General features: G+C 35.9%; 1 protein-coding gene across 1 annotated transcript in view; it reads left to right on the top strand.

Annotated features, from left to right (window-relative positions):
• The window catches only part of KIAA2026 (KIAA2026 ortholog), a 92,393-nt gene that overhangs the window by 30,293 nt on the left and 36,755 nt on the right, over window positions 1–25,345 (top strand). The window contains exon 3 of the mRNA XM_011988402.1: window positions 15,113–16,530. Within this exon, the coding sequence (XP_011843792.1) occupies window positions 15,113–16,530 (1,418 nt within the window). The remainder of the gene's footprint in view (window positions 1–15,112; window positions 16,531–25,345) is intronic.

The raw sequence follows: 25,345 nt of genomic DNA, 5'->3' as shown, positions 1-25,345 counted from the left end.
GCTGGAGTGCAGTGGCCGGATCTCAGCTCACTGCAAGCTCCGCCTCCCGGGTTTATGCCATTCTCCTGCCTCAGCCTCCCCAGTAGCTGGGACTACAGGCGCCCGCCACGTCGCCTGGCTAGTTTTTTGTATTTTTTAGTAGAGACGGGTTTTCACTGTTAGCCAGGATGGTCTCGATCGATCGCCTGACCTCGTGATCCGCCCGTCTCGGCCTCCCAAAGTGCTGGGATTACAGGCTTGAGCCACCGCGCCCGGCGCATACTTTCCTTCTACATGTGTTTTAAACCCCCAATACACTGTTATTGTATGTGCGTTAAATAGTTGTGTTTTGAAGAAATGAAATAATGAAGAGAAGTATTTTATATTTAATCCATACATTTACCCTTCCCAACATTCTGCCTTCCTTTATATTGATCCTTGATGCCATCTGATACCATTTTTCTACTGTCTAAAGAGCTCTTTTAGCTTTTCTTGTAATATAGGTCTGCCAGCAATGAATTCTGAGTTTTTTCCTGTCTGAAAAAGTTTTTATTTTTCCTTACATCTTGAAGAATGGAGAGGGGTGGGGTGTGTGTGTGTGTGTGTGTGTGTGTGTGATGCATATATATATGACCGTATTGACAGGTTTGTTTCTATCAGCACTTTAAGTATAACATCTTTTACTATGCATAGTTTTTTAAGAGAAGCTTGCTGACTTCCTTATCTTTGTTCCTATATGGGTGACCTATCTTATTTCTCTAACTGCCTTTAAGATTTTCTCTTTATTATTAGATTTCAGCAATTTGTCATGTGCATTTGGTGTGAGCTTATGTATGTGTGTTTGTGTTTATCTTGCTTGAGGTTCATTTCCCTTCTTTGATCCATAGACTTTCAGTCTTCTTTGTGCTAAGTTTTCAAGGTTGCTCATATTTTCTTCTGCAGTGTCTAATCCAGCGAACTGTTTACTGAATATAATTTTTTCATCTCTGAAAGTTACATTTAGTTGTTTTTTATGTATCTTCATTTATCTCATTATCTTCATGTTTTAATTTCTAATCTCTAACTTCATCATCTTTGTAATTTCTAAGTCTTTGTATTGTTTTTCTCCTGGTTATATTTTCATGCTTTTTGGCATGTCCAGTAATTTTTATTGGAAATTAGACATTGTGAACATTGCTTTATTGAGTCTGGAGTTTTATTTACTTCCTTTGAAGAGGATTAGGCTTTGTGCTGGCAAGCAGTTAAATTTCTTGTAGAACAGTTTGAAAAGTCCAGGTTTTAAGCTGTTTTAGGGTGTATCTGAAATAGCTTTCACTCCAGTTGAGCCCTATGACAGCATAATCCCTCTCAGGCCTCTGCTAAATGCCCCTAAGTGGTGACTGAGGACTTTCTGCTTCAGCTGGTCAGAACTCAGTTACCTCCCAAGTTTGTGTGGTGTCTGAATTGCTGCCTTATAATTTTCTGGTCAGAATCAGCTTTGTGGAGTTTAACTCTAGGACAGTTGGCTTTCCATGTCAGCAGGTTCCACATGCACTGTTTCAACCAACTGCATGTTTCCCAAATATTTCCCATATTTGGGGAAAAAACAATAAAAATAACAATACCACAATTTTAAAAATTCAAAATTTAAAATACACAATAGATTTCTGTTCTGTATAACTGCCTTCCTTTTGGAATTATCTCACAACTTCCAGGTGCTTCATCCTCCCCGGATGCCAATCTCTATCCCCTCAACTCCACTCCACTGGGCTCTCTGTTCCCGACTTTCTGTGCTGATAGTCTAAAAACTGCCTTCAATTAGAAAGCTGTATGTCTTAGTTTATTTTCTGTTGCTTATAATAGGATACTGGAAACTGGGTAATTTATGAAGAAAAGGAATTTATTTTTTACAGTTATAGAGGCTGTGAAGTCCAAGGTCAGGGAGTACATCTGGTAGTCATCTTGCTGGTGGCGACTCTCTGCAGAGTCCTGAAACTGCACAGGGCATCACATGGTGAGGGGGCTGAGTGCTAGCTCAAGTCTCACTTCTTCTTCTTATAAAGACATCAGCCCCATTCCCATGATAACTCATTAATCTGGTCATTAATGAGTTTGGGCAGAACCCTCATGACCCCGTAACCCCTTGAAGGCCCCACCTCTCAATACTGCCACGTCATGGATTAAATTTCAACACAAGTTTTGGAGGGGACAGCTATTCAAACTAACTGTCCTAGCACTGGGCAGTTGTAGAGATCATCTCATTTGTTTCACTTCTCTTGGTGATCACAGTCCTGCACTGTTTGTCCAGTGTCTGAAATGTATGTTTTATATATTGTGTTCAGTTTGTAGCTGCTTACAGTAGGAGGGTAAGTTTGGTTCAGTTACTTCATCAAGACTACAAAAAGTGGTCATTTCCACGCATTTTTAATGTTTTAATTACATAGGTATATATTTGTAGATAATATATAACATTGTTTTACATGTCTTTAACCTTCGTATAATTGGCAACTTAAAAAATATATATATATACACACATACATACATGCATACATAAAATTTCAATAGGTTTTTGGGGAACAGGTAGTGTTTGGTTACATGAATAAGTTCTTTAGTGATTATTTCTGAGATTCTGGTGCACCCATCACCCGAGCAGGGTACACTTTACCCAAAGTATAGTCTTTTATCCCTCACAACTTTCTATTTCCATTTATTTATGTATCTGAGCTTTATTCATGTTGAACTGTTTTGTTCTAGTTTATTTCAAGTGTTATATAATAACTGTATGATAGTATTACATCATGTGACTATATTTCAGTGTATCCATTTTCCAGGAGAGATGGACATTTTGAAATGTTTCTGTTGTTTCATTATTATAGAATGCTATAGTAAACATTCTTGTGTCTTCCTTGAGGATGGAGACAGATAGATAGATTAAATTAGATAGATGGATAGATAGATAGATAGATGATAGATAGATAGATAGAAAGAATGGATGGGTAGATAGATAGACAGATAGGTAGTCCAGATCTCTCCTTTAAATTTCAGATCTAATTGCCTGCTTAATATCTTCTCTGGATATAGTATCTATCAGTGTTGGTATCAGTGTCTGTCCTCTGCCAGGAAACATGTGGCACATTCAAATTAGGATATTTCAAAGAGGGTTTATTTTCAAAGGGGTTACAGTGTAGCAGAATCTTAAGAAATAAGGCTGTAAGGAGGGCAAGCAGAGAGAGTAACTGGTAACTAGGAAACAGTTATAGAGAAGAGACTGTTTTGAGACGATACCTTCTGTTGAAGGACAAAGCCCAAGGCAACCTCATGAGGAGGGAGCCAGGGAAATAAATGCTTCATCCCACTTTCTTTTATCTTTCTGATCACCTCCCAGGTCTCCCCATTGATGAACTCAAGGGAAGACTGAGAATGAGGTTGCCTATTGATACAGATAAACCTTACAGTGAAGGATGGAGAATGGCTCTAGAGGCAAACAATCTAATCTGTCAATTTATCTATTTATTTATTTTTATTTTTATTTTTCTTGAGACGGAGTCTCACTCTGTCACCCAGGCTGGAGTGGTGCAGTGGCTCAATCTTGGCTCATTGCAAGCTCCGCCTCCCGGGTTCACGCCATTCACCTGCCTCAGCCTCCCGAGTAGTTGGGACTACAGGCTCCTGACACCATGCCCGGCTATTTTTTTGTATTTTTAGTAGAGATGGGTTTCACCGTGTTAGCCAGGATGGTCTCGATCTCCTGACCTCGTGATCCGCCCACCTCGCCTCCCAAAGTGCTGGGATTACAGGCCTGAGCCACCGCGTCCGGCAGTCAATTTAATATCCTGTCAAGAGTTAGAGACTAGCTGAGAGTATAGGTTTTATAAATTTAGATAGGGAAAGGACTTTGAAATCATAGGAAGGATCATGTTAGAAGAGAGAGGAAGGTGTTTTTGTTGTTGTTGTTTTAATTAAAACCTTTGGGGAAAACAGTTTTCATTTTGTTAAGTAGGTTAAAGCACCTGTTATATCAGAAATTTGAGATTCAGATAGCAGCAGCCTGAAAATTTAGTATATATTTTAATATGGTAATACTTTATCTGGTATCTGATGGATGGACATCTGATAATTTTCAGCTGATCATCTGAGCAGACACAAACTCAAAAGTAGATTTTTAAAAAATTTTTACTCTCTCGGTGTATATATATATATATATATATGTGTGTGTGTGTGTGTGTGTTAAGTGTTTTTTAAACCAACCCTGGTCTACAGAAATTTTTCACAATCTTCAAATGTAGCAATTTCATTTCTAATTTGATACCTATTCCATTTAAAGGAAGGAAGCTCCCCACACTATATTTTAATTTTTATAAAGTAGGCTGATTTCCTTCCTTGTGCAGCATATGCCATCAAAATAATGGCTTCTTAGATTGCCAGATTTAAAATCCTGGCATTCTTTTATTGCTGTCTTTATTAGTTTGGACAGCATTGGAAACCAGTATAAAGGAGATGGCAAGTGATGGCCTGTGGGACAGAGAGGAACAAATACTGAGAAAGGCTTGGTATTGTGGCCATCTTCAAGAAAATGCTGATAGGACAACAGTCAGTCTTGGGGGAACTGGTGTAGAGAGACCCCATTGATTTAGGAGACAGCAGCCCTCTAAGTGAAAGTCTGAGAAAATTGAGTGAAAGAGCTGATTAATTTATTGCTAAGATAATCTTTAAGCTAATCACAACCACCACCACATTCTGTTTATAATGATGACCTAAAGCCATTAAGGAATGATTGAATAATATTTTGTATACTTTGTTTATTAAATAGGAAAGTAGATAACACATTTTAGATACCTTTTTTTTTTTTGGGGGGGGAGGATGGAGTCTTGCTTTGTTGCCCAGGCTGTAGTGCAGTGGTGCAATCTTGGCTCACTGCAACCTCCGCCTCCCAGGTTCAAGTGATTCTCCTGCCTCAGCCTCCTGAGTAGCTAGGGCTACAGGCGCCTGCCACTATGCCCAGCCAATTTTTGTATTTTTAGTAGAGACGGGATTTCACCACGTTGCCCAGGCTGGTGTCAAACTCCTGACCTCAGGTGATCCGCCCTCCTCGGCATCCCAAAGTGCTGGAATTACAGGTATGAGCCACCATACCGGCCATTGTAGATACTTAAAAAATAAAATAAAATAGATGAAAATTGGCAATTGGTTCTCCTCAAGTAAATTTCTATTACTCTGGAATATGACATTATTAGGTAGCACTTTTGAAAACTTAAGTCTATTTTAGTTGTATTAAAAATACTAGATCTGTTCCCTGTTCCTTTTTTGCAAAACTATTTGGATTACTAGAAATAGTGGATTTTTTTGGTTTGTGGGTTTTTTTGAGACAGGGTATCCCAGGCTGGAGTGATGTGATCACGACTCACTGCAGACTCCAGCTCCCAGGCTGAAGTTATCCTCCCACCTCAGCCTCCCAAGTAGCTGGGATTACAGGCATGACCACCGCACTTGGCTAATTTTTACATTTTTTGTAAAGGCAAGGTCTCACTGTATTTCCCAGGCTGGTCTCGAACTCCTGGGCTCAAGCCATCCTCCCGCCTTGGTCTTCCAAAGTGTTGGGATTACAGGCATGAGCCACCACTCCCAGCCAGTGTATATTTTGTAAGTACTCTTTATTTCATGTACTTGTACAAATTTACTGGTATTTTACTGATTTGGAAATCACTAGAATTGAAACAGATTTTTTAACTCCAGTGATTATTTTTGTAAAATAAATACTGTGACTTTATAATTAAGTGATTTATTTTCATATTCTCTATAACACAAAGTAACAGTGACTTAATTAAATATATATTCATCATTTGTGGCCACCCAGCATTTTTAAATAGCTTTCTTACATTTTGATAATTTCCTATAGTACAAGTCTTAACTTCCCAGGATAGATGCCAGAAAATTTATATTCTCAAACCCATTCACAGGTAAGGTAGAGGTATATGAGCAGGCATATACTTCTTACTTGATATTGTATGGAAATAACATCAGGTAGCAATCTTGAGTGAGAGGTTTTATTTTTTGGTAAAGCTGGTGGTAGGAGTTTCTGGTTGTTCCAGGTTCTTGGTATCAAAGGTGCCAACTAGTGCTGACTGTCTGGTTTTTCCTGGAGAACCTCCTAAGTGTGGTTGGACTTGTTTTCTGGCTTTTTGTCATCTAAGTTTGGCTCTCTGACTCTTAACAGAGCTTCTATAAGCTCCCTTATAATCCTTAAATAAATTCATTTTCTGCTTCAACTAGCCAGAGGAGATTCTGTTGTTGGCAGATAAATAAGAAGTTTGACTGATGGACTTGATATGAATGGTTAGTTTTTCTGAAATATAATATTATGTGTTATTCATCTTAGAAAATATAAATAAATGTCTTGCTTCCTTTTTTCATGCCACCAATTTGTATACATTGTATTGTTTCCTCAATTAATGGATTATTTTAGATTAAGGGTCCTTTTTTTTTTTTTTTTTTTTACTAAATTGTAATGCCTTTGAGAGTTACGTCCATGTTTTCTTACCTCTTTGTATCATCACACATGGTAAGCATTCAATAAAAGTTTATAAAACTATAATAGTAAAGTTAGGATACTTTAAAACTTAATTTTCTTTTGGAAAGCTAGTGTTTTTGCCAAATTGTGCATGGCTAAAATAACCTTAGGCACAGCTTCTATTAGTATTTCACAGAGTAACATGCAAGCATGCCACAGCCCAGTAAGGAGCAACATCAAAAATGAGAACTGATCCAGAAAAAAAAATTGAACCAAGTTTCTTGTTGATTCAGTATTGTTTATGTACCCTCTTTTTAAAAATAGCAAATATTGTTTTTGCAACTATCCTGAGGCAGTCTTTTGGTATTTTTCCCAACATTGAAGGGTTAATTTTTTGAGCTGGTATTTTAGAAACATGTACTGCTTTATCTGTCTTTAGTACTGTACTTTTGGACAAAATTTTTAAATGAAAATAATTCTGGAAGGTGGTTTTTTATCTGCCTTACCAGCAAAATGTGATGTACTTCAGCATTTTTAAGATACTATTTTAAATTTTTTAACTCTAAGTGTTAAAGTTTTTAAAAAATAGATGATTATATATATTAACTCTAGAGATCTTCAGCAGGCTCCCATTCCCTATTTACTACACTACTGAGGATCAGGAAAGAGACTCCATAGTTGTATTTCTAAAGGTAAAGTGCTCTTCTGCCTTATGCTGGCCTATACCAGCCATGTACTTTTTTGTGCTTCCTCACATCTCTTTAGTATTCATAGTCTGAGGCTAGATTCCATAATCTTCCCCTGAAAGGTACAGTGTATGAGGAACAGCAGCAGTGTGAGTAGCAGCCCTGGATTAACTTCAGATAGTGCGCACAGATGGCAGCATCACGCGTCAACTGTATCATGAATTTTCTTCCTCTTCTAGGAGCAAGCCAATTGGTGCTAACTTTGGCCTACCAGGCAAACTGTGTTTCTGTCTGTTATACTGATCTGCTAGGAAAACCTGGGGGAAGTTATTTCACCCCTCTGTATGCCCTTAATATCCGCAGCAAGTAAATAGTTTGTGAAATTACCTTATCACCAATCTTTATATTGGCCAAAAGTTGCTTTTCACTGCTTTAGGCAAAGCAAGTCCATAAAAGTTTTTTCATCTACTCCAACTTTCCCTTTCATTTTCTTTTCCAAGCACTAGTTGTCACTCTTTCACTTCTGCAGAACATGTAACACTCTTCTCTGTCAGAACAAAATGTATTTCATTGATGTTAGTCATGTATGCATTGCCTTCAGGATTCCCAGATTTTTTTTTTTTGCTGTCCTTTCCCTACTTGGTGTTGACTCTTCATATCTATTTTATTATTTGGTGCTTCCTAGTTCCTTTAATCTTATTTCCTTTGGATAAAAGCAAGGTATCACATTTAATTTTGAAAATAGAAATCTGCCATAAACAACATTATATTTTACTTGTATGTATAACCAAAAAGGGAGAATTTCCAGACTTACAGTCTGAGATGTTTTCTAACTAATAAGTGATTTTATAGCGAGCTCATAGAATTAATTATGACAAGATTAACCAAAATCAGTTTTCTCTACCAAGAATAGTAATAAACTCAGTTTCTGATGATTGATTCTAAGATACAGTATCCTATTACAAACTTTTAAACAAACTGTGAATTAAATTTTATGGGAAATAACTTGAAAACTTTGTCTATTGTTAACAACAGTATATTGAAGAAAAATATTCTACCCAGAAAAATATTCTATCCTTCTCAGTACATAAAGTGTAGAGAAACTGAATTTCATGGTAAAGTACACAGTATCTATAAATTTAACATAAACATGATTAAGTCATCTGATTTTTTTTTTTTTAGCTTTTGAAAACTCGATTTAAGACTTTTTTTGTTTTACAGACTCTCTAGTTTAAAAGTCGCAGTGTATCTTTAAGGCTACTAAAAGGCATCAGTCTTACTCAACTCAACTTCAAGCCCATGACTCAGAATCAGCTACCTTTAACTTTTAGCTATTCCTTCTGGTAATCATGTTCACATTTTTAAATAAATACTATGTTGCTGTTTCTTGATTTTTCCATTTGGCATTATCTATAGCTATTTATCTGTGGAATTCTTTTACACCTGCTTCCACTGATGGGAAAGCTCTATTCCTCTTCTTAATTTCGTTCTCTTCTGCCTCGTCCATCTCATATGTTATTGTTGATTAATAATTTAGCTTTGTGTCATTTTTTATCCCCTAAACTAAAATTACTGTTTTTATAATATAATTTTTATTCATATTTACCCATGATTAACAGTTTGTTTGTTCCCAATTCTTCTCACATTTTCGAACTTCTTTCTGTAATCATCTCTTTTCTTCTACATATATACTGTAGAAGTATTTTTTCTGTATTTTTCAATTTGGATAGTTTCTATTGCTGTCTTCAAGTTCACTAATCTTTTCTTCTGCCATGTCTAATCGGTCATAAATCGCATTCTGTGTATTTTCATCTCAGACATTGCAGTTTTTATCTCCAAAAGTTTAGGTTGGGTCTTTTTTATATCTTTCATATCTCTACTTAAGTTTTTAACCAAATGGAATATAGTTTCAATAACTACTTTAATGACCTTATTGCTAATTCTTTTTTCTTTTTTTTTTTTTTTGAGATGGAGTTTCACTCTTGTTGCCCGGGCTGGAGCTCAATGGTGCGAGCTTGGCTCACTGCAACCTCCACCTCCCGGATTCAAGCGATTCTCCTGCTTCAGCCTCCCAAGTAGTTGGGATTACAGGTGTGCACCACCACACCCAGCTAATTTTGTATTTTTTTTTAGTAGAGACAGGTTTTTACCATGTTGGTCAGGTTAGTCTCAAACTCCTCACCTCAAGTGATCCACCCACCTCAGCCTCCTAAAGTGCTGGGATTACAGGCGTGAGCCACCATACCCGGCCCTTATTGCTAATTCTAATATGTGTATCATTTCTGGGTCAGTTTTGGTTGATTTTTCTCATCATGGGTCATTTTTCTGCATTGTCGTATGCCTGGTAGCCTTGGTTTGAATGCCAAACATTGTAAATTTTACCTTGGTGAGCACTGGATATTTTTAGATCTCTATAAATCTTGAGCTTTTTCCTGGAATGCAGTTAAGTTAGTTGGAAACAACTTTATCATTCTGACCTTTTATGATTTGTTAGTTGGATCCTGAGCACTAGTCCATGTCTAATTATTCTCTACTACCAAGGTAAGACCTTCCTGAGTATTCTACCCAATATTCCATGAATTATGAGTCTAGTTTTCTAGCGTGGCTAGTGGGAACGGGTGCTATGTTCTCTAATATTTTGTAAGTTTGTCCCTGTACTAATCAGTACTCTGAATACTCCCGGGAGATCCTCTGCACATCTGTAGCATTCTCTCTCTATGCAACTGTCTACTCATTGGTACTGTGCAGGTACTATGTCCTGCAGACTCTAGTTGCCTTGGTCTGTCTGGACTCTTGGCTTCTTCTCAATTAAGGGAGTCCACTGGGCTTTGCCTGGGTACCCTCTGTCTGCATCATGATCTGGATACTCATTCAAGGCAGTAAACTGGAACAATGTTTGGACTAACCTTATCTCTTTCTCATGTGTCATGGATCACTATCCTTTGCTTGAAAACCATTATTTCATGTATTAGGATTTTTTTGTTGGTTCAAATGAAAGTATAAATTTGATTCTTCGTCACTTCATTTTGGATGGAAGCAGAAGACACTACATGAAAGTTTTCATTTCAGTCTAACTGAAAATGGCTTTAACTTACTTTGATCTATGAATGATAGTTTAGCTGGTTATGCAGCTCTAGTTTGACAGTTATATTAATTCAGCACTTTAAAGATACTGTTCTGTCGTTTCTGGTTTATTTTGTTGCTATTAATAGATCTGTCAGTCTGTCATTCCTGTATATGTACTCTGTCCTTTTTTCTGCGTCTTGTAAGAATTTTTTTTTTTGTCTTTGATGTTTTATCATTGTTTTATCCCGTGCCCAAATGTGGCTTACTTTCTTCATTTATTTTTTGGAGCTTTCTGAAATGAAGATTTGTGCCCATTAATTCTGGAAAATTCTCAGCCATTATGTCTTCAACTATCACCATCACCATTACCTTCCTACCTCTCTATTCTTATTTTCTGGAGCTCCAATTTGTTTTTTGTCCCTTGCTTTTGATTTGTTTTGGTTTCTTTGAGACAGCGTCTTGCTCTTTTGCCCAGGCTAGAGTGCCATGGCATGAACACAGCTCGCTGCAACTTTGACTTCCTGGGCTCAAGTGATCTTCCCACCTCACCCTCCCAAGTAGCTCGGACTACAGGCCTGTGCCACCATAACAGGCTCTTTTTTTTCTTTCTTTTTTTTTTTTTTTTTTTTTAAAGAGTTGGGATCTCACCGTGTTGCCTAGGCTGATCTTGAAGTCCTGGGCTTAAGCTATCCTCCCACCTCGGCCTCCCAAAATGCTGGGATTACAGGTGTGAGCCACCACACCCAGCCCAGTCAGTTTGTTGTATGTTAGATATTGATTTGTGCTTCTTTAGTCTGTCTCTTCCTTTTCAGTTTAATCATTTTTCTCCCAGCTTATCTGCTATTATTGTAATGTATTTTATTTTATATTAGCATTAGTATTATTTTTTGAGATGGAGTCTCACTCTGTCGCCCAGGCTGGAGTGCAGTGGTGCAATCTCAGCTTACTGCAGGCTCTGCCTCCCAGGTTCAAGCAATTCTCCTGCCTTGCTGAGATTGCAGGCGTGCACCACCACGCCCAGCTGATTTTTGTATTTCTAGTAGAGACAGGGTTTCACCTTGTTGACCAGACTGGTTTTGAATTGCTGACTTCAGATCTGCCTGCCTTGGCCTCCCAAAGTGCTGGGATTACAGGCGCAAACCACAGAGCCCAGCTGTTGTTGTCATGTATTTTAATTCTATCTTGTCTTCTTTTTAAACTCCATGGAACATTTTAATCATTTATGCCATATCTATGTAAATTAACCTATGTATTACCACTTTTTTCCCCCCATCTTTGTGCTTCGATTAGGAATCTCTATTCTTCCACTGGAAGCATATTCTTTAGAATTTCCTTTAGATTGTGTTTTTTAGTCACAAATATCACATTTTTTTGGTCTGAAAATATCTTTTTTTCTATATTTTTGAAAGATATTTTTATTCAATAGCAATTTCTGTTGGCGCTTATTTTCTGAGTATATTAAAGATACTCCATTGTGTGCTGGCTTCTGTTATTGCTGTTGAAGAGTGTCTTAGTCCATTTTGCATTGCTGTAAAGGAATACCTGAGGCTGAGTAATTTATAAAGAAAAGAGGGTTATTTGGCTCGTGGTTCTGTAGGTTGTACAGGAAGCATGGAGCCAGCATCTGCATCAGGAGAGTGCCTCAGACTGCTTCTACTCCTAGCAAAAGGTGAAGGTGAGCCAACATACCACGTGGTGAGAAAGGGAACAAGAGAGAGGAGGAAGGTGTCAGGCCCATTTTAACAATTATTTCTCGTGAGAAATAGTGGAGTGAGAACTCACCCACTGCAGTGAGAATGGCACTAAGCTATTCATGAGGAATCCACCCCCATAACCCAAACACCTCTTACTAGGCCCCGCTTTCAGCGTTGGAAATCAAATTTCCGCATGAGAATTGGAGGGTGCAAATATCCAAACTATATCAAGGAGTTAGCTGTAAATCTGTTTTTATTTTAATTTCTGTATTTTTCATTACGAGAAGTTCTTTTTAATTCATTTTCAAAACTGCTTTGTCATTTTGTATAATCTCCTTCTCTTTGCTCATGTTTTCAGTTTCTTTTCACTGAACATTGTATTCCTTGTGTCCTGTAATTCTTACATCTATTATCTTGGGGCCAGATTCTTTCTTCCTATCCCTCCTAATATCTTAATTCCTTTTATGTTTTATCTTTGACTGTGAACTCATTTCTTATCTATACACTATAGCAGTAGGAGTTCCTTAAAGTCTGGGCTTAAGGTGCATTCCCTTAGAGATTTGATTTTTTTGTTGTTGTTCGTGTACCTGACAGCAATATTGGCATGAAACCACATTAAACTCATTTCTTAGTGTGATGTTTTTCTGAGCACTCAGGAAATGTGAAATTGGGCAATAAATCTGTATGAGTCAGCTTATAGTTACAAATTCTTTGGATTTTATTTTTTTACCACTCCTGTTGTGAAGACAAAAAAATTTTCTTGCAGTCCTCTAGTTGAGGATTGGGGGAAGGGACTTTTTTCTAGTATGCCCCTCTACTGAGTGTGTGTGCTTTTGGAGTCCCAGCTCTGTACAGAGGAAGCCAAATTCTACCTGCCCACTACCATCCTCATTTAGTAAAAAATAAAATTCCATAAAACTCTAAGCACATTTGAAAAAAGTTGAATTTTATTAAGAATATTTAATATTTTTTAGGTACTCAAATGTAATATATATGAATACCAAATCACTAATGACAGTTGTAGTATGACATTTCAACCAAAAATATAAAAGTAGGCTGTTCTATAAAAGAGCAAGTTGTGATATTTGCCAAAGTAGTGTTCTTACTATTTATATATTATCTTACTGGATTGCAATCTGATTTGTAGAAAAATAGCCAGTGTCAGACATTGATTTGTTCCCATTTTTGGCTCTTATAAAGAATACTGCTAAGAACATTTCTATACAAGTTTTCATGTGGACAAGTGTTTTTATTTCTCTTGGGTATATACGCAGGAGTAGAATTGCTAGATCACATGGTAACGTTTTCAAAAGCAATTATACTACCTACAGCGTATGAGGTTTCTAGTTTCTTCAGTTTTTCACCAATACTTGTTACTATCTGTCTTTTGTATAATAACCATCCACGTAAGTTTGGAGTAGTATCTCATTCTGGTTTTGATTTGCATTTATCTAATTGATAATGAGGTTGAGCATCTTTTCATGTGCTTTTGTTGTTCATTTTGCTGTTCACATCTTTAAAGAAATATCTATTCATGTTCAAGTTTCTTTCTCCTTTTTTTTTTTTTTTTTTTTTTTTTTTTTTTTTTTTTGAAATGGAGCTTCGCTCTTGTTGCCCAGGCTGGAGTACAATGGTGCGATCTCGGCTCACTGTAACTGCCGCCTCCCAGGTTCAAGTGATTCTCCTACCTCAGCCTCCCTAGTAGCTGGGATTATAGGCATGCGCCACCATGCCCAACTAATTTTTGTGTTTTTAGTCAAGAAGGGGTTTCACCATGTTGGCCAGGCTGGTGTCAAAATTCCTGACTTCAGGTGATCCACCTGCCTCGGCCTCCCGAAATGCTGGGATTACAGGCGTGAGCCACTGCACCCAACCTGTCCATTTTTTAACTGGGCTATTTGTCCTTTTATTATTGAGTTGTAAGTAGTCATTATATGTTCTATATACAAGTCTCCTATTAAGTATATAATTTACAAAAACATCCTCCCATTCTGTGAGTTGTCTTTACTTTCTTGATGATGTCTTTTAAAAGCACAAAATTTTCTAGTTTTGATGATACCCAGTTTATCTATTTTTCTCTTGTTGCTTATTTTTTGGGTGTCAGATCTAAGAAACCATTGCCTAATCTAAGGTCGCGAAGACTTAAATGCCTATCTTTGCATCTAATTTAATTTTTTTTGAATTAAAAAGTTTTTATAGTAGTGCTAATAAAGAAAATCTTAAGGGAGAAAAAAGCACTCATATTCTCATTAACCTAGAAATTATTTACTTTTGCAATACTGTCACCTCCCTGCTCAGTATATACTTATTTTCATTATGACTATTAAGTACTATGTTGTATTCTGATATTTTCTGTATTTATACATGATATTAATAATTTTAATTTTTAAGGCTACATAATATTTCAAGTTTATTTTCCAATTTTAAAACAATTTTTACATAGTTTTGTTTTGCTTATATGATAAAACTCCAGTTAACATTGGTAAGTACATAACTTTTTGCTTCTGTTTGACTTATTTTCTTAGTATAATTTTCTAGGAATGTAATTACGGGGTCAAAGGATGTAAATATCTTTACAGCTCTTACATGAAGTCATATTACTTCTAGAAATTATTGTAATCAAATTCTGTGCTTTCATTTAGTAAATGTAATTGATATTATAAATTGAAGAATTTACCTTGAGGATAATTATATCAGGAATCCTCCATCAAATTCAGAGTGAAGTGATATGTGTATTTCTTCATCTGAAAAAAGCAAAATGGTACTTTTATGAGACACTTTGTACTGATATTTAAAACTAGGACAGGCTGGGCATGGTGGCTCGTGCCTGTAAATCTCAACACTTTGGGAGGCCAAGGCAGGTGGATCACCTGAGTTTGAGACCAGCCTGGCTGGCCAACATGGTGAGACTCCATCTCTACTAAAAAATACAAAATGTTAGCTGGGCGTGGTGGCAGGTGACTGCTACTTGGGAGGCTGAAGCAGGAGAATTGCTTGAACCTGCGAGGCAGAGGTTGCAGTGAGCTGAGATTGTACCACTGCACTCCAACCTGGGCGACACAGCGAGACTCAAATAAATAAATAAATAAATAAAACTAGGACAGTTAGTTGCCTTTTTGACTAAAGATAAATATACTTAAAATTTATCATTTTATGGTACCCTCTAAATAATAATAGTATAATTTGTTAAATTTCTTTAGGCTTCGGGAGCAGGAAAGAAAAGAAGCAGAAGAAGCTAGTCAAAAGGAAATAGAAGAATGGGAAAGAAAACTTCTAGCTCAAGCAGCTCCAACTTGTATGGAGACCATGTGGGAAATTCCAGCTATTGGGCATTTCCTTTGTTTAGCTCAACAAATTCTAAATTTGCCAGAAATAGTCTTTTACGAATTGGAACGTTGTCTTCTGATGCCTCAGTGTAATGTTTTCCTATCTAAAATAATGACTTCTCTATTAAGTCCTCCCCATCGCAGACCTACCTTACATCGAAGACCTACTTTGCCTTACAGGACCTGGGAAGCAGCACTGAGGCAGAAAGTACAACAGTGGTACACTGCTGTAGGGCAGACTGAAAATCCTGATAACTGTGCTGAAAAACTGGGGTTGTGTCCTCAGTTTTTTAAAGTTCTTGGAGAAGTCAGTCCATTAGAAGAAAAACCTTTTCACGAACTACCTTTTTACCAAAAAGTATGGCTACTTAAGGGTCTTTGTGACTTTGTGTATGAAACACAAAAAGAAGTTCAAGATGCTGTACTTGGACAGCCTATCCATGAATGCAGAGAAGTTATTCTTGGTTATGATTATTTGGAGAATGCTTATGTACATTTTCCACAGTTCTGTGGTGCAGACGTACGGATTTATAAACAGAGACCCTTTCAGGCCCCAGAATTTCCAATTCCACCCATTAAAATACAAAGAGTACCTCGGATTAAATTGGAGAAATTGAAGTGTGACTATGTTAGTACAAGTAATGGAGAACATAGATGTAGTAGAGACAGCATGCCCTCTGCCTTCAAGAAAGAGCAGGAAAATAATTTTGATCCAGCTTGCTGCCCTACTAAAATGATCTTGGATAATCATGACATCTCTGTTGAAATGGAAGTAAAATCCAACTATGAAATTAGAATTCGCAGGCCTTGTGAAATTAAAAAAACTGATTGTTGTAAAGAAAACTTAGAGAAACCAGGGAGTCCAGGGGAAGTTACTGGCTTTGGAGAGCCTCTCAGTCCAGGTGAAATAAGGTTTATAGAAAATCAGGAAAAATATGGTGAAGCTTCCAGAATAAAGATTGAACCCAGTCCATTAAAAGAAAATACTCTAAAATCTTGCCAAATACATGTAAATGGAAGTCACAGTGATCATCCAGAAATTAACTGCCACAAAGTTGTAAGGGATATTCTGTTAGAACAGTCACTACAGAGCCACAAGAAACTCAAACTAACTAAAATGAGGGCAAAAAAGAAGAAAAAGAAAAAAAAGAAATTGAAAGATGTTTTGAATGAAAACTTACAGAGAAAGCGTGAAGGTCTTCATTCTCTTGCATTCAAGTCTTACAAACCTGAGATCCAGAATAAGTTATTGATCATCAAAAAAAAAGCAAAACACAAGAAGCACAAATCTGGTAAGCTAACACAAATGGATGGGAGTTATGTTTAAGTATAATTCAAATTGTTTTTTCAATTATTCATCATGGGTGCTTTGATTGAGAGACTGAAATGCACATGTATGCATGCGTGTATACTTGAGGGTCAAATTTTATTTTATATTCCATGAGTTAAAAAGGCAGAGTACATGTCGTTTTATATACTTACAACAAAAAAAGTACTGATGCAGTAAGTTTGAATTTAATTTTCAGTTGAGCATGTTTGGGCATTATGTTTTTACCTTTCTCTGAACCAATTTCTTTCCCATCACTATGCAATGGTTCCCACCCCAGGTGTAGGGCAGTACGGTGTAGTAGGAAAAGCACTGATTTCAGGAAGTAACATTCCCAGGACTAAAGTTCATAGCAACTAGCTACTTAAACCAAGGGTGGTCAGATTAATCTTCCTGAGTCTGTTTTTTCTCACATCATATATTTTTCAGAACTCTGTTTTCAGTATATATTTTTATATCAAGAAAATATGTGGAATATAAGAAAATTACATGCCACTGCACTCCAGCCTGGTCAACAGAGCGAGACTCCGTCTCAAAAAAAAAGAAAAAAAGTTAGTCTCTAAAATATTAAATAATATTTTAAAATTAGAACTACTTCCCAACTCAAGTATATAATATATTAATGTAATTGTAACCCAAAATCCTTTATTGTTTATTACACTGCTATTCATGTGCTCAAAGGCAATAAAGTGGTTTATAAAATAGACACTGCTGTAGATCAGAGAGAAAATTGGAGAGAGTTTTGTATCCAGTTCTAGAAAAATGAATGGAAACACTTGGAAGGCAAATTTATACATTGTATTCAGCAAGTACTCTAAGCCTTAGTTGAGGAGAGAAGACTTACATGCCTGAAATAGAAGAAAAGAATACACTTGTTTGTATACTTACTTTATTCTCAGAGCAAATTTTAGAAAGTCAGGTCTTAAGTGACAAAAATGTTTGGATCTGGTAGATCCAGTTTTGTCTGCTTACCTAGTTAATACTGGGTAAACATCAGCTAATTCCCTTTTTTCCTCAGTTACTGAATTCCTTGTTGATATAACAATGTTACATAAAATGTTATAATAACAATTAAACATTTGTTTTATGTAATTTTAAGTCCACTTGTCTATCTGAAGCTTTGCCCTGTTCTTCTTTATTAGGTGTGAAACATCCTGGCCTTTCATAATCAGTTTGGGGCATACCTTAGTCCAGTCTTTACTTTCTCACTGTTTTTAAAAGTGAGCTCCATCATCATAGGTTTGGAAAATACTCCTCTTAAAGATTCACATTGTGCTTTAGTAGAGGTTCACATTTCATTTTGCAAAACTGATAATAGATTTGTTTTGAAATTTAGAACTCTTCAGATATTAGAACAGTGTTATGGTGTATATAATGTTTAAGTTATCCCCATTGGGGCTTAGGTTAAGGAATATCCCCAGTGGGAATTACTCCTGTAATCAAACATATAATCTCTACAGAGAAATGTATGAATTAGACTAAATAAAACAAAGACTAGAAAACCTTAAGTTCAAGTCAGGTTTTGTTACCATATAAATTATATTTGAGACTTTTAGTTTTCAAAACCTTTTGAACTTCTAATTTGTTAAGTTATTCTGGGCCTGTTTATTAAAGACTCTGGAAAGTCTTGAAGAAAAGAAAACTGCTTGATTTTGTTTAACGTATTTTTTTCAAATTTATTTTGACACTGCTTTTTTTCAAGTAATAGTTACCAATAACCTGTGTATTCTGTAGAATACACTCCGGGATAAGCTGTGTCATTTATGACTGATGTATGAACCTACATGCAATCAATCTGGTCTGTTTTATGTTGCGTAATACAGGCTTTAATTTTTGGTGGTATCTCCAAATTTAGTAAGCCTTATTGTATTGGCAGGTGATTTTTAGTAGAAGGCACAAAGACAATTTGGTTGAAAATGACTTGATAATTTTAGCACAGTTTGAGGCAGTTTGGGTAACATTTAAGCATTTTAATCTACTTTTCAAAATTGGGATTTCCTTCCTCCTTTCTAAATTTTGAATTCATTTTTACTCATTTAGGCCTGTTCCTTACTATTGGAAACATTATGGAATAAATAGAAGACAATGGAAACAATATAATGTCCATTATCTCATGCTTGATCTTATGTTTTTATTCAATCATAGAATAAGAAAAATATGACCTGGCAATTAGAAATTTTTCCTTGATGACCTGTTTTCAAAATATAAATGTTTCTGAAAACTTTGTCATTTAAGCAAGACAAGCAAGATTAGCTGTGCATAAATTAAAAATAACTAAGAGTAAAAAAAGCCCAGAGCAAAAAAATTTAGATCATTTGGTTTTCTTTCATTGTTTTTTCTTATTATAAAAGCAATCCATTTTTTTAAAAGAATATAGAGACAAGCAAAAAGAATAGCCCTTTCCCTTTCCTCATTACCTAGTAAATGTTTATTCTTTTATCACTTCCTTAAGGAAGCCTCCCGTTATCTTTTGACTTGTTAAAATTTTCCCTGTTATTCATGCTTATAGCACCAGACACTTCTCCTTCATAATACTTACTATAGTTGCCTTTACTTCTGGGTTATTTTGATGATTGTCTCCTCTTTATTCTGTAACATTCTTAGGGACAGAAGGATTATTTCTGGTTTTGCATCCCTGGCACTTTAGCAGATTGGTTGATGCATTGTGTGGGAATATACTGAATAAATAAATGAACACATGTAATATGGTTCACCTAGATGTAACTAAAACTAACTACTTATTATTAACTACTTATTATTTCAACACTTTTTCAAAGACTATTTGTTTAAATAGGATTATACTATACATACCATTTTAACAATCTGCTTTTTTCCCCTACCTATCAGTATACCACGAACATCTTTGTGCAATAAATAGGTCCCTGCATCATCATTTTAAATGGCTGTGTAGGATTCTGTTGTGTGTATTTTGTAGTTAATTTAACCAATCTCCTTATTGGACATTTTGGTTGTTTTCAATAATGTACTGTTATTATAGATTGTGTAGAGCAAGTAGAGTTGGCTAAAATGAATTAGAAATTCTAAAAATTAGGGGACTTTTTATAAAATCTGAAAAAATACAAAAAAGATTACAGATGCATTAACAATTACAAAAAGCTTATGGTGTTTTAAGATGCTTTCAACCAGTTTTGTTTGGAATTTTTTTTTTTTTTTTTTTTTTTTGAGACGGAGTCTTACTCTTGTTTCCCAGGCTGGAGTGCATTGGCATGATCTCTGCTCACTGCAACCTCTGCCTCCCAGGTTCAAGCAGTTCTCTTGCCTCACCCTCCCGAGTAGCTGGGACTATAGGCGTGTGCCACCATGTCCAGCTAATTTTTGTATTTTTAGTAGAGATGAGGTTTCACCATGTTGACCAGGCTGGTCTCGAACTCTTCACCTCAGGTGATCCGCCCGCCTCGGCCTCCCAAAGTGCTGGGATTACAGGTGTGAGGCACCGTGCCCAGCCAATAGTCATTATTTTCACCCAAATCATTTTATGGTATCACCTCTAAACTGACTAAAATGGATAAGACAGGTGGTCTTATTCTCTTATAGGTGAAAGAACTAAGTTAAAACTCTTATAGGTGAAAAAACTAAGTTAAGTGGTCAGTGACCTCAAGTGAATAACAGTTAAGTACAGATAAAGACAACACAATAAGGTCAAGTAGAGAAAAAATCAGTGTGCTATGCTAGTCTGGGAAGGTTTTACAAGGGATGAAGGACTTTGAAGAATATTGGGGATTGAATAGGTGGAAAATGTTGAATAACACGAGCAAAAGCATAGAAGTATAATTAAGTGAGGTGTCACTGGAAGAAGCACAATTAAAGAAAGCTTTTGTGGAAAAGTTGAGGTTTTAGAAGCTGTTCGAATGACAGAAAAGTGTCATTTTGGGGTCATCTTTCTAGGCATGTGATGCTATGTTAAATGATTGAATCAAGAGTCCAGTGCAAGGGAATTGAGCTTGAAATAAGATACATCAGATGTGTAAAAAGTAATGAGCTGCTTTATAGGAAATGACTAAGAAGGTAATGTAATCTACAGTGTTTGATTATTTCAAGGCCCGTATTTGTGAAAAGGTTATTATATAATTCTATAGTGACAGCACTAGAGACCCTAACTACATGTATCTTATGGAGAAAAGTTTTAGCATACCAGCTGAAGATTTCAAAATATAAGAGTGCAAGGATTTACTGTGCTTCATGTCCTTTTATTTTTTCAATCCTACTTTTTCTCTAAAAAACCTAGTACTCATTGAGTGCTTATTGTATGCCAGGCACTATTCTAAGCCTTTATACATATTATCTCATTTAATCTTCATGAAAACTTCAAAAAATAAATATTACTATTATTCCCCATTATTACAGATTTTAGAGATTTTTAAAAATTGAGATACAAAGAGATTTACTTGTCCAAGGTCACACAGCTAGAGCTAGTAAGTGACAGGATTAGGAGAAAGGGTCTTGCAAGATAATTAGGATACCATTAAAGAGCTATGAAAAGAAGCTGGCAGGGGTAAGATGAAGGGATAGATGATAACTTTAACAAGAGAAAATTCTAAATCCAGGTAAGGATTGATAATGTGACTTTTCTATCATAATGATAGAAGAAAATTCTATTTTGAGAGAGATGCTGCAATAAGTAGCAGAATTTGGCAACTGATTCAATATTCTCAGTTAAAAGTTAAAAGAAATGGGTGTTGAGGAGTTACTGAATTATGTGATAAGGTTAAAGAATTCCAGTATGATAAGAAATTTGCTTATAGGTAAGGAGAATAAAAGGAAAATAAACTGCTTTGTTAAGGTCGAATTGCTTACTTGAGATAGAACTCCAGAAACTCCTGGAGTATAGTTAGCTCAAGACGTGCACATTTAGTAAATAAAAGACAAGTTTAGGCTCTAGTTCTGTGACTTTACATCCCAGGCACTTTGCAGATTCACTATTTAATAATACAAATACCCTTGAGTTTTCACTTGCAACAATGATTAATATCTTAGTATTCATCTATTTATTAAGATTCCTAAGAGGAAAGCACAGAGGGAGGAGTAAATGTGTTGGGATAATTTTAAAACATGGAAAGGCTGAATCTAGGAAAGCATTGAAGTACCTTTTTTTTTTTCTTTTTCTTCCTCCTTTCCCTCCCTGAGAGACAAGATCTCGCTATGTTGCCCAGCTGGCCTCGAACTCCAGGGTGCAAGCCATCCTCTCACCTCGGCCTCCCAAATAGCTGGGACCACAGGCGAGCTGGGATCACAGGCATGCACCACCACACTTGGCTTAAAATGGAAGTCTGAGTATGAGTAGCCCAGTGGTCTGAGGAGTGAAGACGGGAAAACCAGATGAAGGAGAGGGGTAAAGATGAGGAATAAGAAACTGAGAAAGGGGAACTGAAAGGGGGATGATAATCACCTTCTTGTGTAAAGAAATATGCCATTTTAAAAAAAGGCATATTTCCAGATTCTAGAAAAGTAGAGTTTTATGCCTCAGTTACAGTATAAAATATATCTTAGTTATGATTTTCCCTCTCAGGTTGGGCATTCTTTTCTTAAGTTTTTCTAAGCATAGTGTTTTAGAAAGCTTCATTAGGGTATACTTTTGTAACATTAATTACTAAGGTTTATTATTAAGGTTTATTAATGTTTCCTTATGCATTTTCCAGGTACAGGTTGACACTTCTTGTTTTAGGCTCAAGAGTGGTGTTGAAATTCTGTGTATGTTTTAATTTGACTTCTGACTTCAGCATGATTTTAGGTTTGAGAATTTTATTCTGTTTTATATGACCAGGTAACTTAGGGCAGTGGGAGTAAAATACCTGGGATATGATCAAGTTGAGTGATACGGGAAGGGAAGCCCACTGGGGGGCAGTATGTAACTTGCCCTGTATATATTTTGTCCTGAAGCAAAAACAGATTACCAAATAAAGGCGTAGTTTTGCAGTATATGATGCTCGATTTTTAAAATAATATTTATTTTTTAAATGCTGATTTTTTACTGAAGAATACAGGAAAATTTATACTGAAATTTTTTTTTGAGGATATATACGGAAGGTATTAAAAAACAGTAAATGTACAAATCATCCAACCCTAATCAAAAGGAATGCTCTGAGGCAAACAGAAGCAGATTACATCTCTTTCAAAAAAATTGAAAGAATGCAATATTTTACCATAAAAAGAGTAAGCTTTGAAGTGAGACAGACCTAATTTCACATGTATGCTTCTAGTGCATATTAGCTACAGCTCCCCCATCAGTTTCTTTACCTGTTTATAGCCTGTTTCTTTATCTGTGATAAGTGAGGTAATACCTACTTGGCTGTATTGTTAAGATTAATTAGAATAGCAAATGCACAGTATGTCACATGGAGCCTGGCACATGGTAGGAATCAATAAATAGTAACTCACGATATTTGTGCAGTAAAATTACATAATGGAAGGAGCTTGAACTTTGTAGTTAGAATCCCTGACTGTGGTGCTTACTTACTGTGTGACACATGAGTAAGTTAATTAATCTTTTTGATCTTCAGTTATCCCATATTACGATAGAGTTACTACCTACCTGGGAGGGTTATATTGAGAAATAAATAAGTTAATTTATACAGACCACTTTACTAAGTATCTGACATATAGTAGGTTCTCAGTAAATGTTAATCTTCTTACTACCACTACTAGATCATGTTGGTAAATTGTTTATTTAAAATCGTCGTCAGTGTTTTCTTCACTATGAAATAGACTTAAATGGACCCTCAGAATTGTAAACAATTACTTGCATACCTTTTCCTACCCCCCAACTGGTGGTGACATTTCTGAAAAAAGTAGGATTCTTATATTTAGGAATCACTTCTTAGAACTTATGTGTGCTAAATGCTGTAAATACAAAGTGAATAATGTGATTTCTGTCACCAATAATTTACATTATAGTAAGGATGACAAACATAAGAACAGACAATTATAATATTCTATTACATTCATTAATTTGTGTACAAAGTAGAGTGGTAGTTTAGAGGACATATGCATAAGAAGAACTGAGATGGAGTAAGTAAAAAGAATTTGAAGAAGGTTAAAAGATTTTCTGTTTAGGCTTTTCTCACCATAGCTTAGCTGAAGCTAAAGCAATAGCTAACATTTATTGATCACCTACCGTGTGCCTAGCAGTAGTATAAACTTTTGGGATGTTAGAACCCATTTGATTCTCACAGAGTAGATAATACTATTATCCCTGTTTTATAGATGAAAAAACTGCACAAAGAAATAAAGCAGTTTGCTCAAGGTCATGTGTGTAGCTATTATACATGACCTCTGTAATAGTAGGTGGTTGTAGCAGATATTCAAACCCAGGTAGTTTAGTTCTAAAACTCAAGCTTATAACCGATATATAACATTACCTCCAATTTCCTAATAACATTTAAGCATCCTAATGACATGGTGAACTGAAATACCAAGTAACCACCTTAGCTTCTCAGTCCATTCAAATAGAGTAGCTGCTAGAGTTAACTGAGAATTTAGTACCTGTGTTTAGTGCCTGTGTAAAAATAAGATGAAATTCATGGGACTATCAAGGGTGACCTCTGTTGTGCTTATAAATGAATGCGAAATCAAATGGCTTTTTTTTTTTAAGCTAATCAGAGTAGGACTGGTGGGGAGAGGTTTAGGAATAATTTTATTTCCTTCAAATTACTGTTTTTATAAAACCTTCCCGTACATAGGTCAGCAAGACCATTCATTTTTTCTTGTGAACTTCAAAAAATAGTAAAGGCAGTGATAGAGGAAAGGCATCTTGGCATTCAAATTCATGAGCCCCTTTCAGCAATACTTAACGGCACTCAGTTTAGAAATCAATTACTAGCTGTATTATAGGGATACCAAGAATTTAATCATTTCTCCCTGAGTATTGCTATTTAAGCAGCCCACCCACTTACCTATCTTTGTAGGCATTTACTTCTGTTATAAGGTACTGTGTAAGCACAGAAGTAAGTAACAATGGTGAATAAAGAAATATATGTTGGGTTATTTTAATTTAATTGAAAGCAAATGTCAAATGACACCCATCAATACTTACTAAAATAAGACAGTTAAACCCCCATGAACCTCAGCAACTCACAATTTGCAGTTCAGTCATAGTATGCATGGATTTTATTGAGCCAAAAGTTAGAAATTTTATAAATTATAGTTCTGTGATATGATTAAAAAGTAATACAAAAAACACAATTATAAACTGGAATTGTGTCAGTTGAGTTGACATATTCTTGCAAGATGATCGTATTTATATAGGAAAATGTTTGGAAAGGAGCATTAGGATTATGTACAGCAAAGTTACTTTATGTACTCATTTTCCCTTTTGAAAAAAGTATTGACTTTTAAGGGGATTTTAGTCTGCAAATGGTTGTGAACTAAAAATGACAGAAAAGTATTTCTGAATATTTTTTGTGCCCTTATGTAGACTGTAAGCTCCTAGAGGATAGGATTTTTCTTTTTTATGATTTTTTAATTCCTTCTTGTCCCTGTAACTTGTACAGTGTCCTATATCTAGTATATGTTGAGTAATTAACAGTTTGTTAATTGATTTTGCTAATTACAAATTGGGGGAAAATGTTTAATGTGTTTCTAACTAAAAATAGAATTTTTTTTTTTTTTTTTTTTTGAGACAGAGTTTCACTCTTGTTGCCCAGGCTGCAGTGCAATGGTGTGATCTCGGCTCACTGCAACCTCTGCCTCCCAGGTTCAAGCAGTTCTCTTGCCTCACCCTCCCGAGTAGCTGGGACTATAGGCGTGTGCCACCATGTCCAGCT

The sequence above is a fragment of the Mandrillus leucophaeus genome, unplaced genomic scaffold (assembly GCF_000951045.1).
Source record: "Mandrillus leucophaeus isolate KB7577 unplaced genomic scaffold, Mleu.le_1.0 Scaffold329, whole genome shotgun sequence".
Classification (NCBI taxonomy): domain Eukaryota; kingdom Metazoa; phylum Chordata; class Mammalia; order Primates; family Cercopithecidae; genus Mandrillus; species Mandrillus leucophaeus.
The sequence above is the reverse complement of the archived record's forward strand: the minus strand, read 5'-3'. Positions and strand labels throughout refer to the sequence as shown.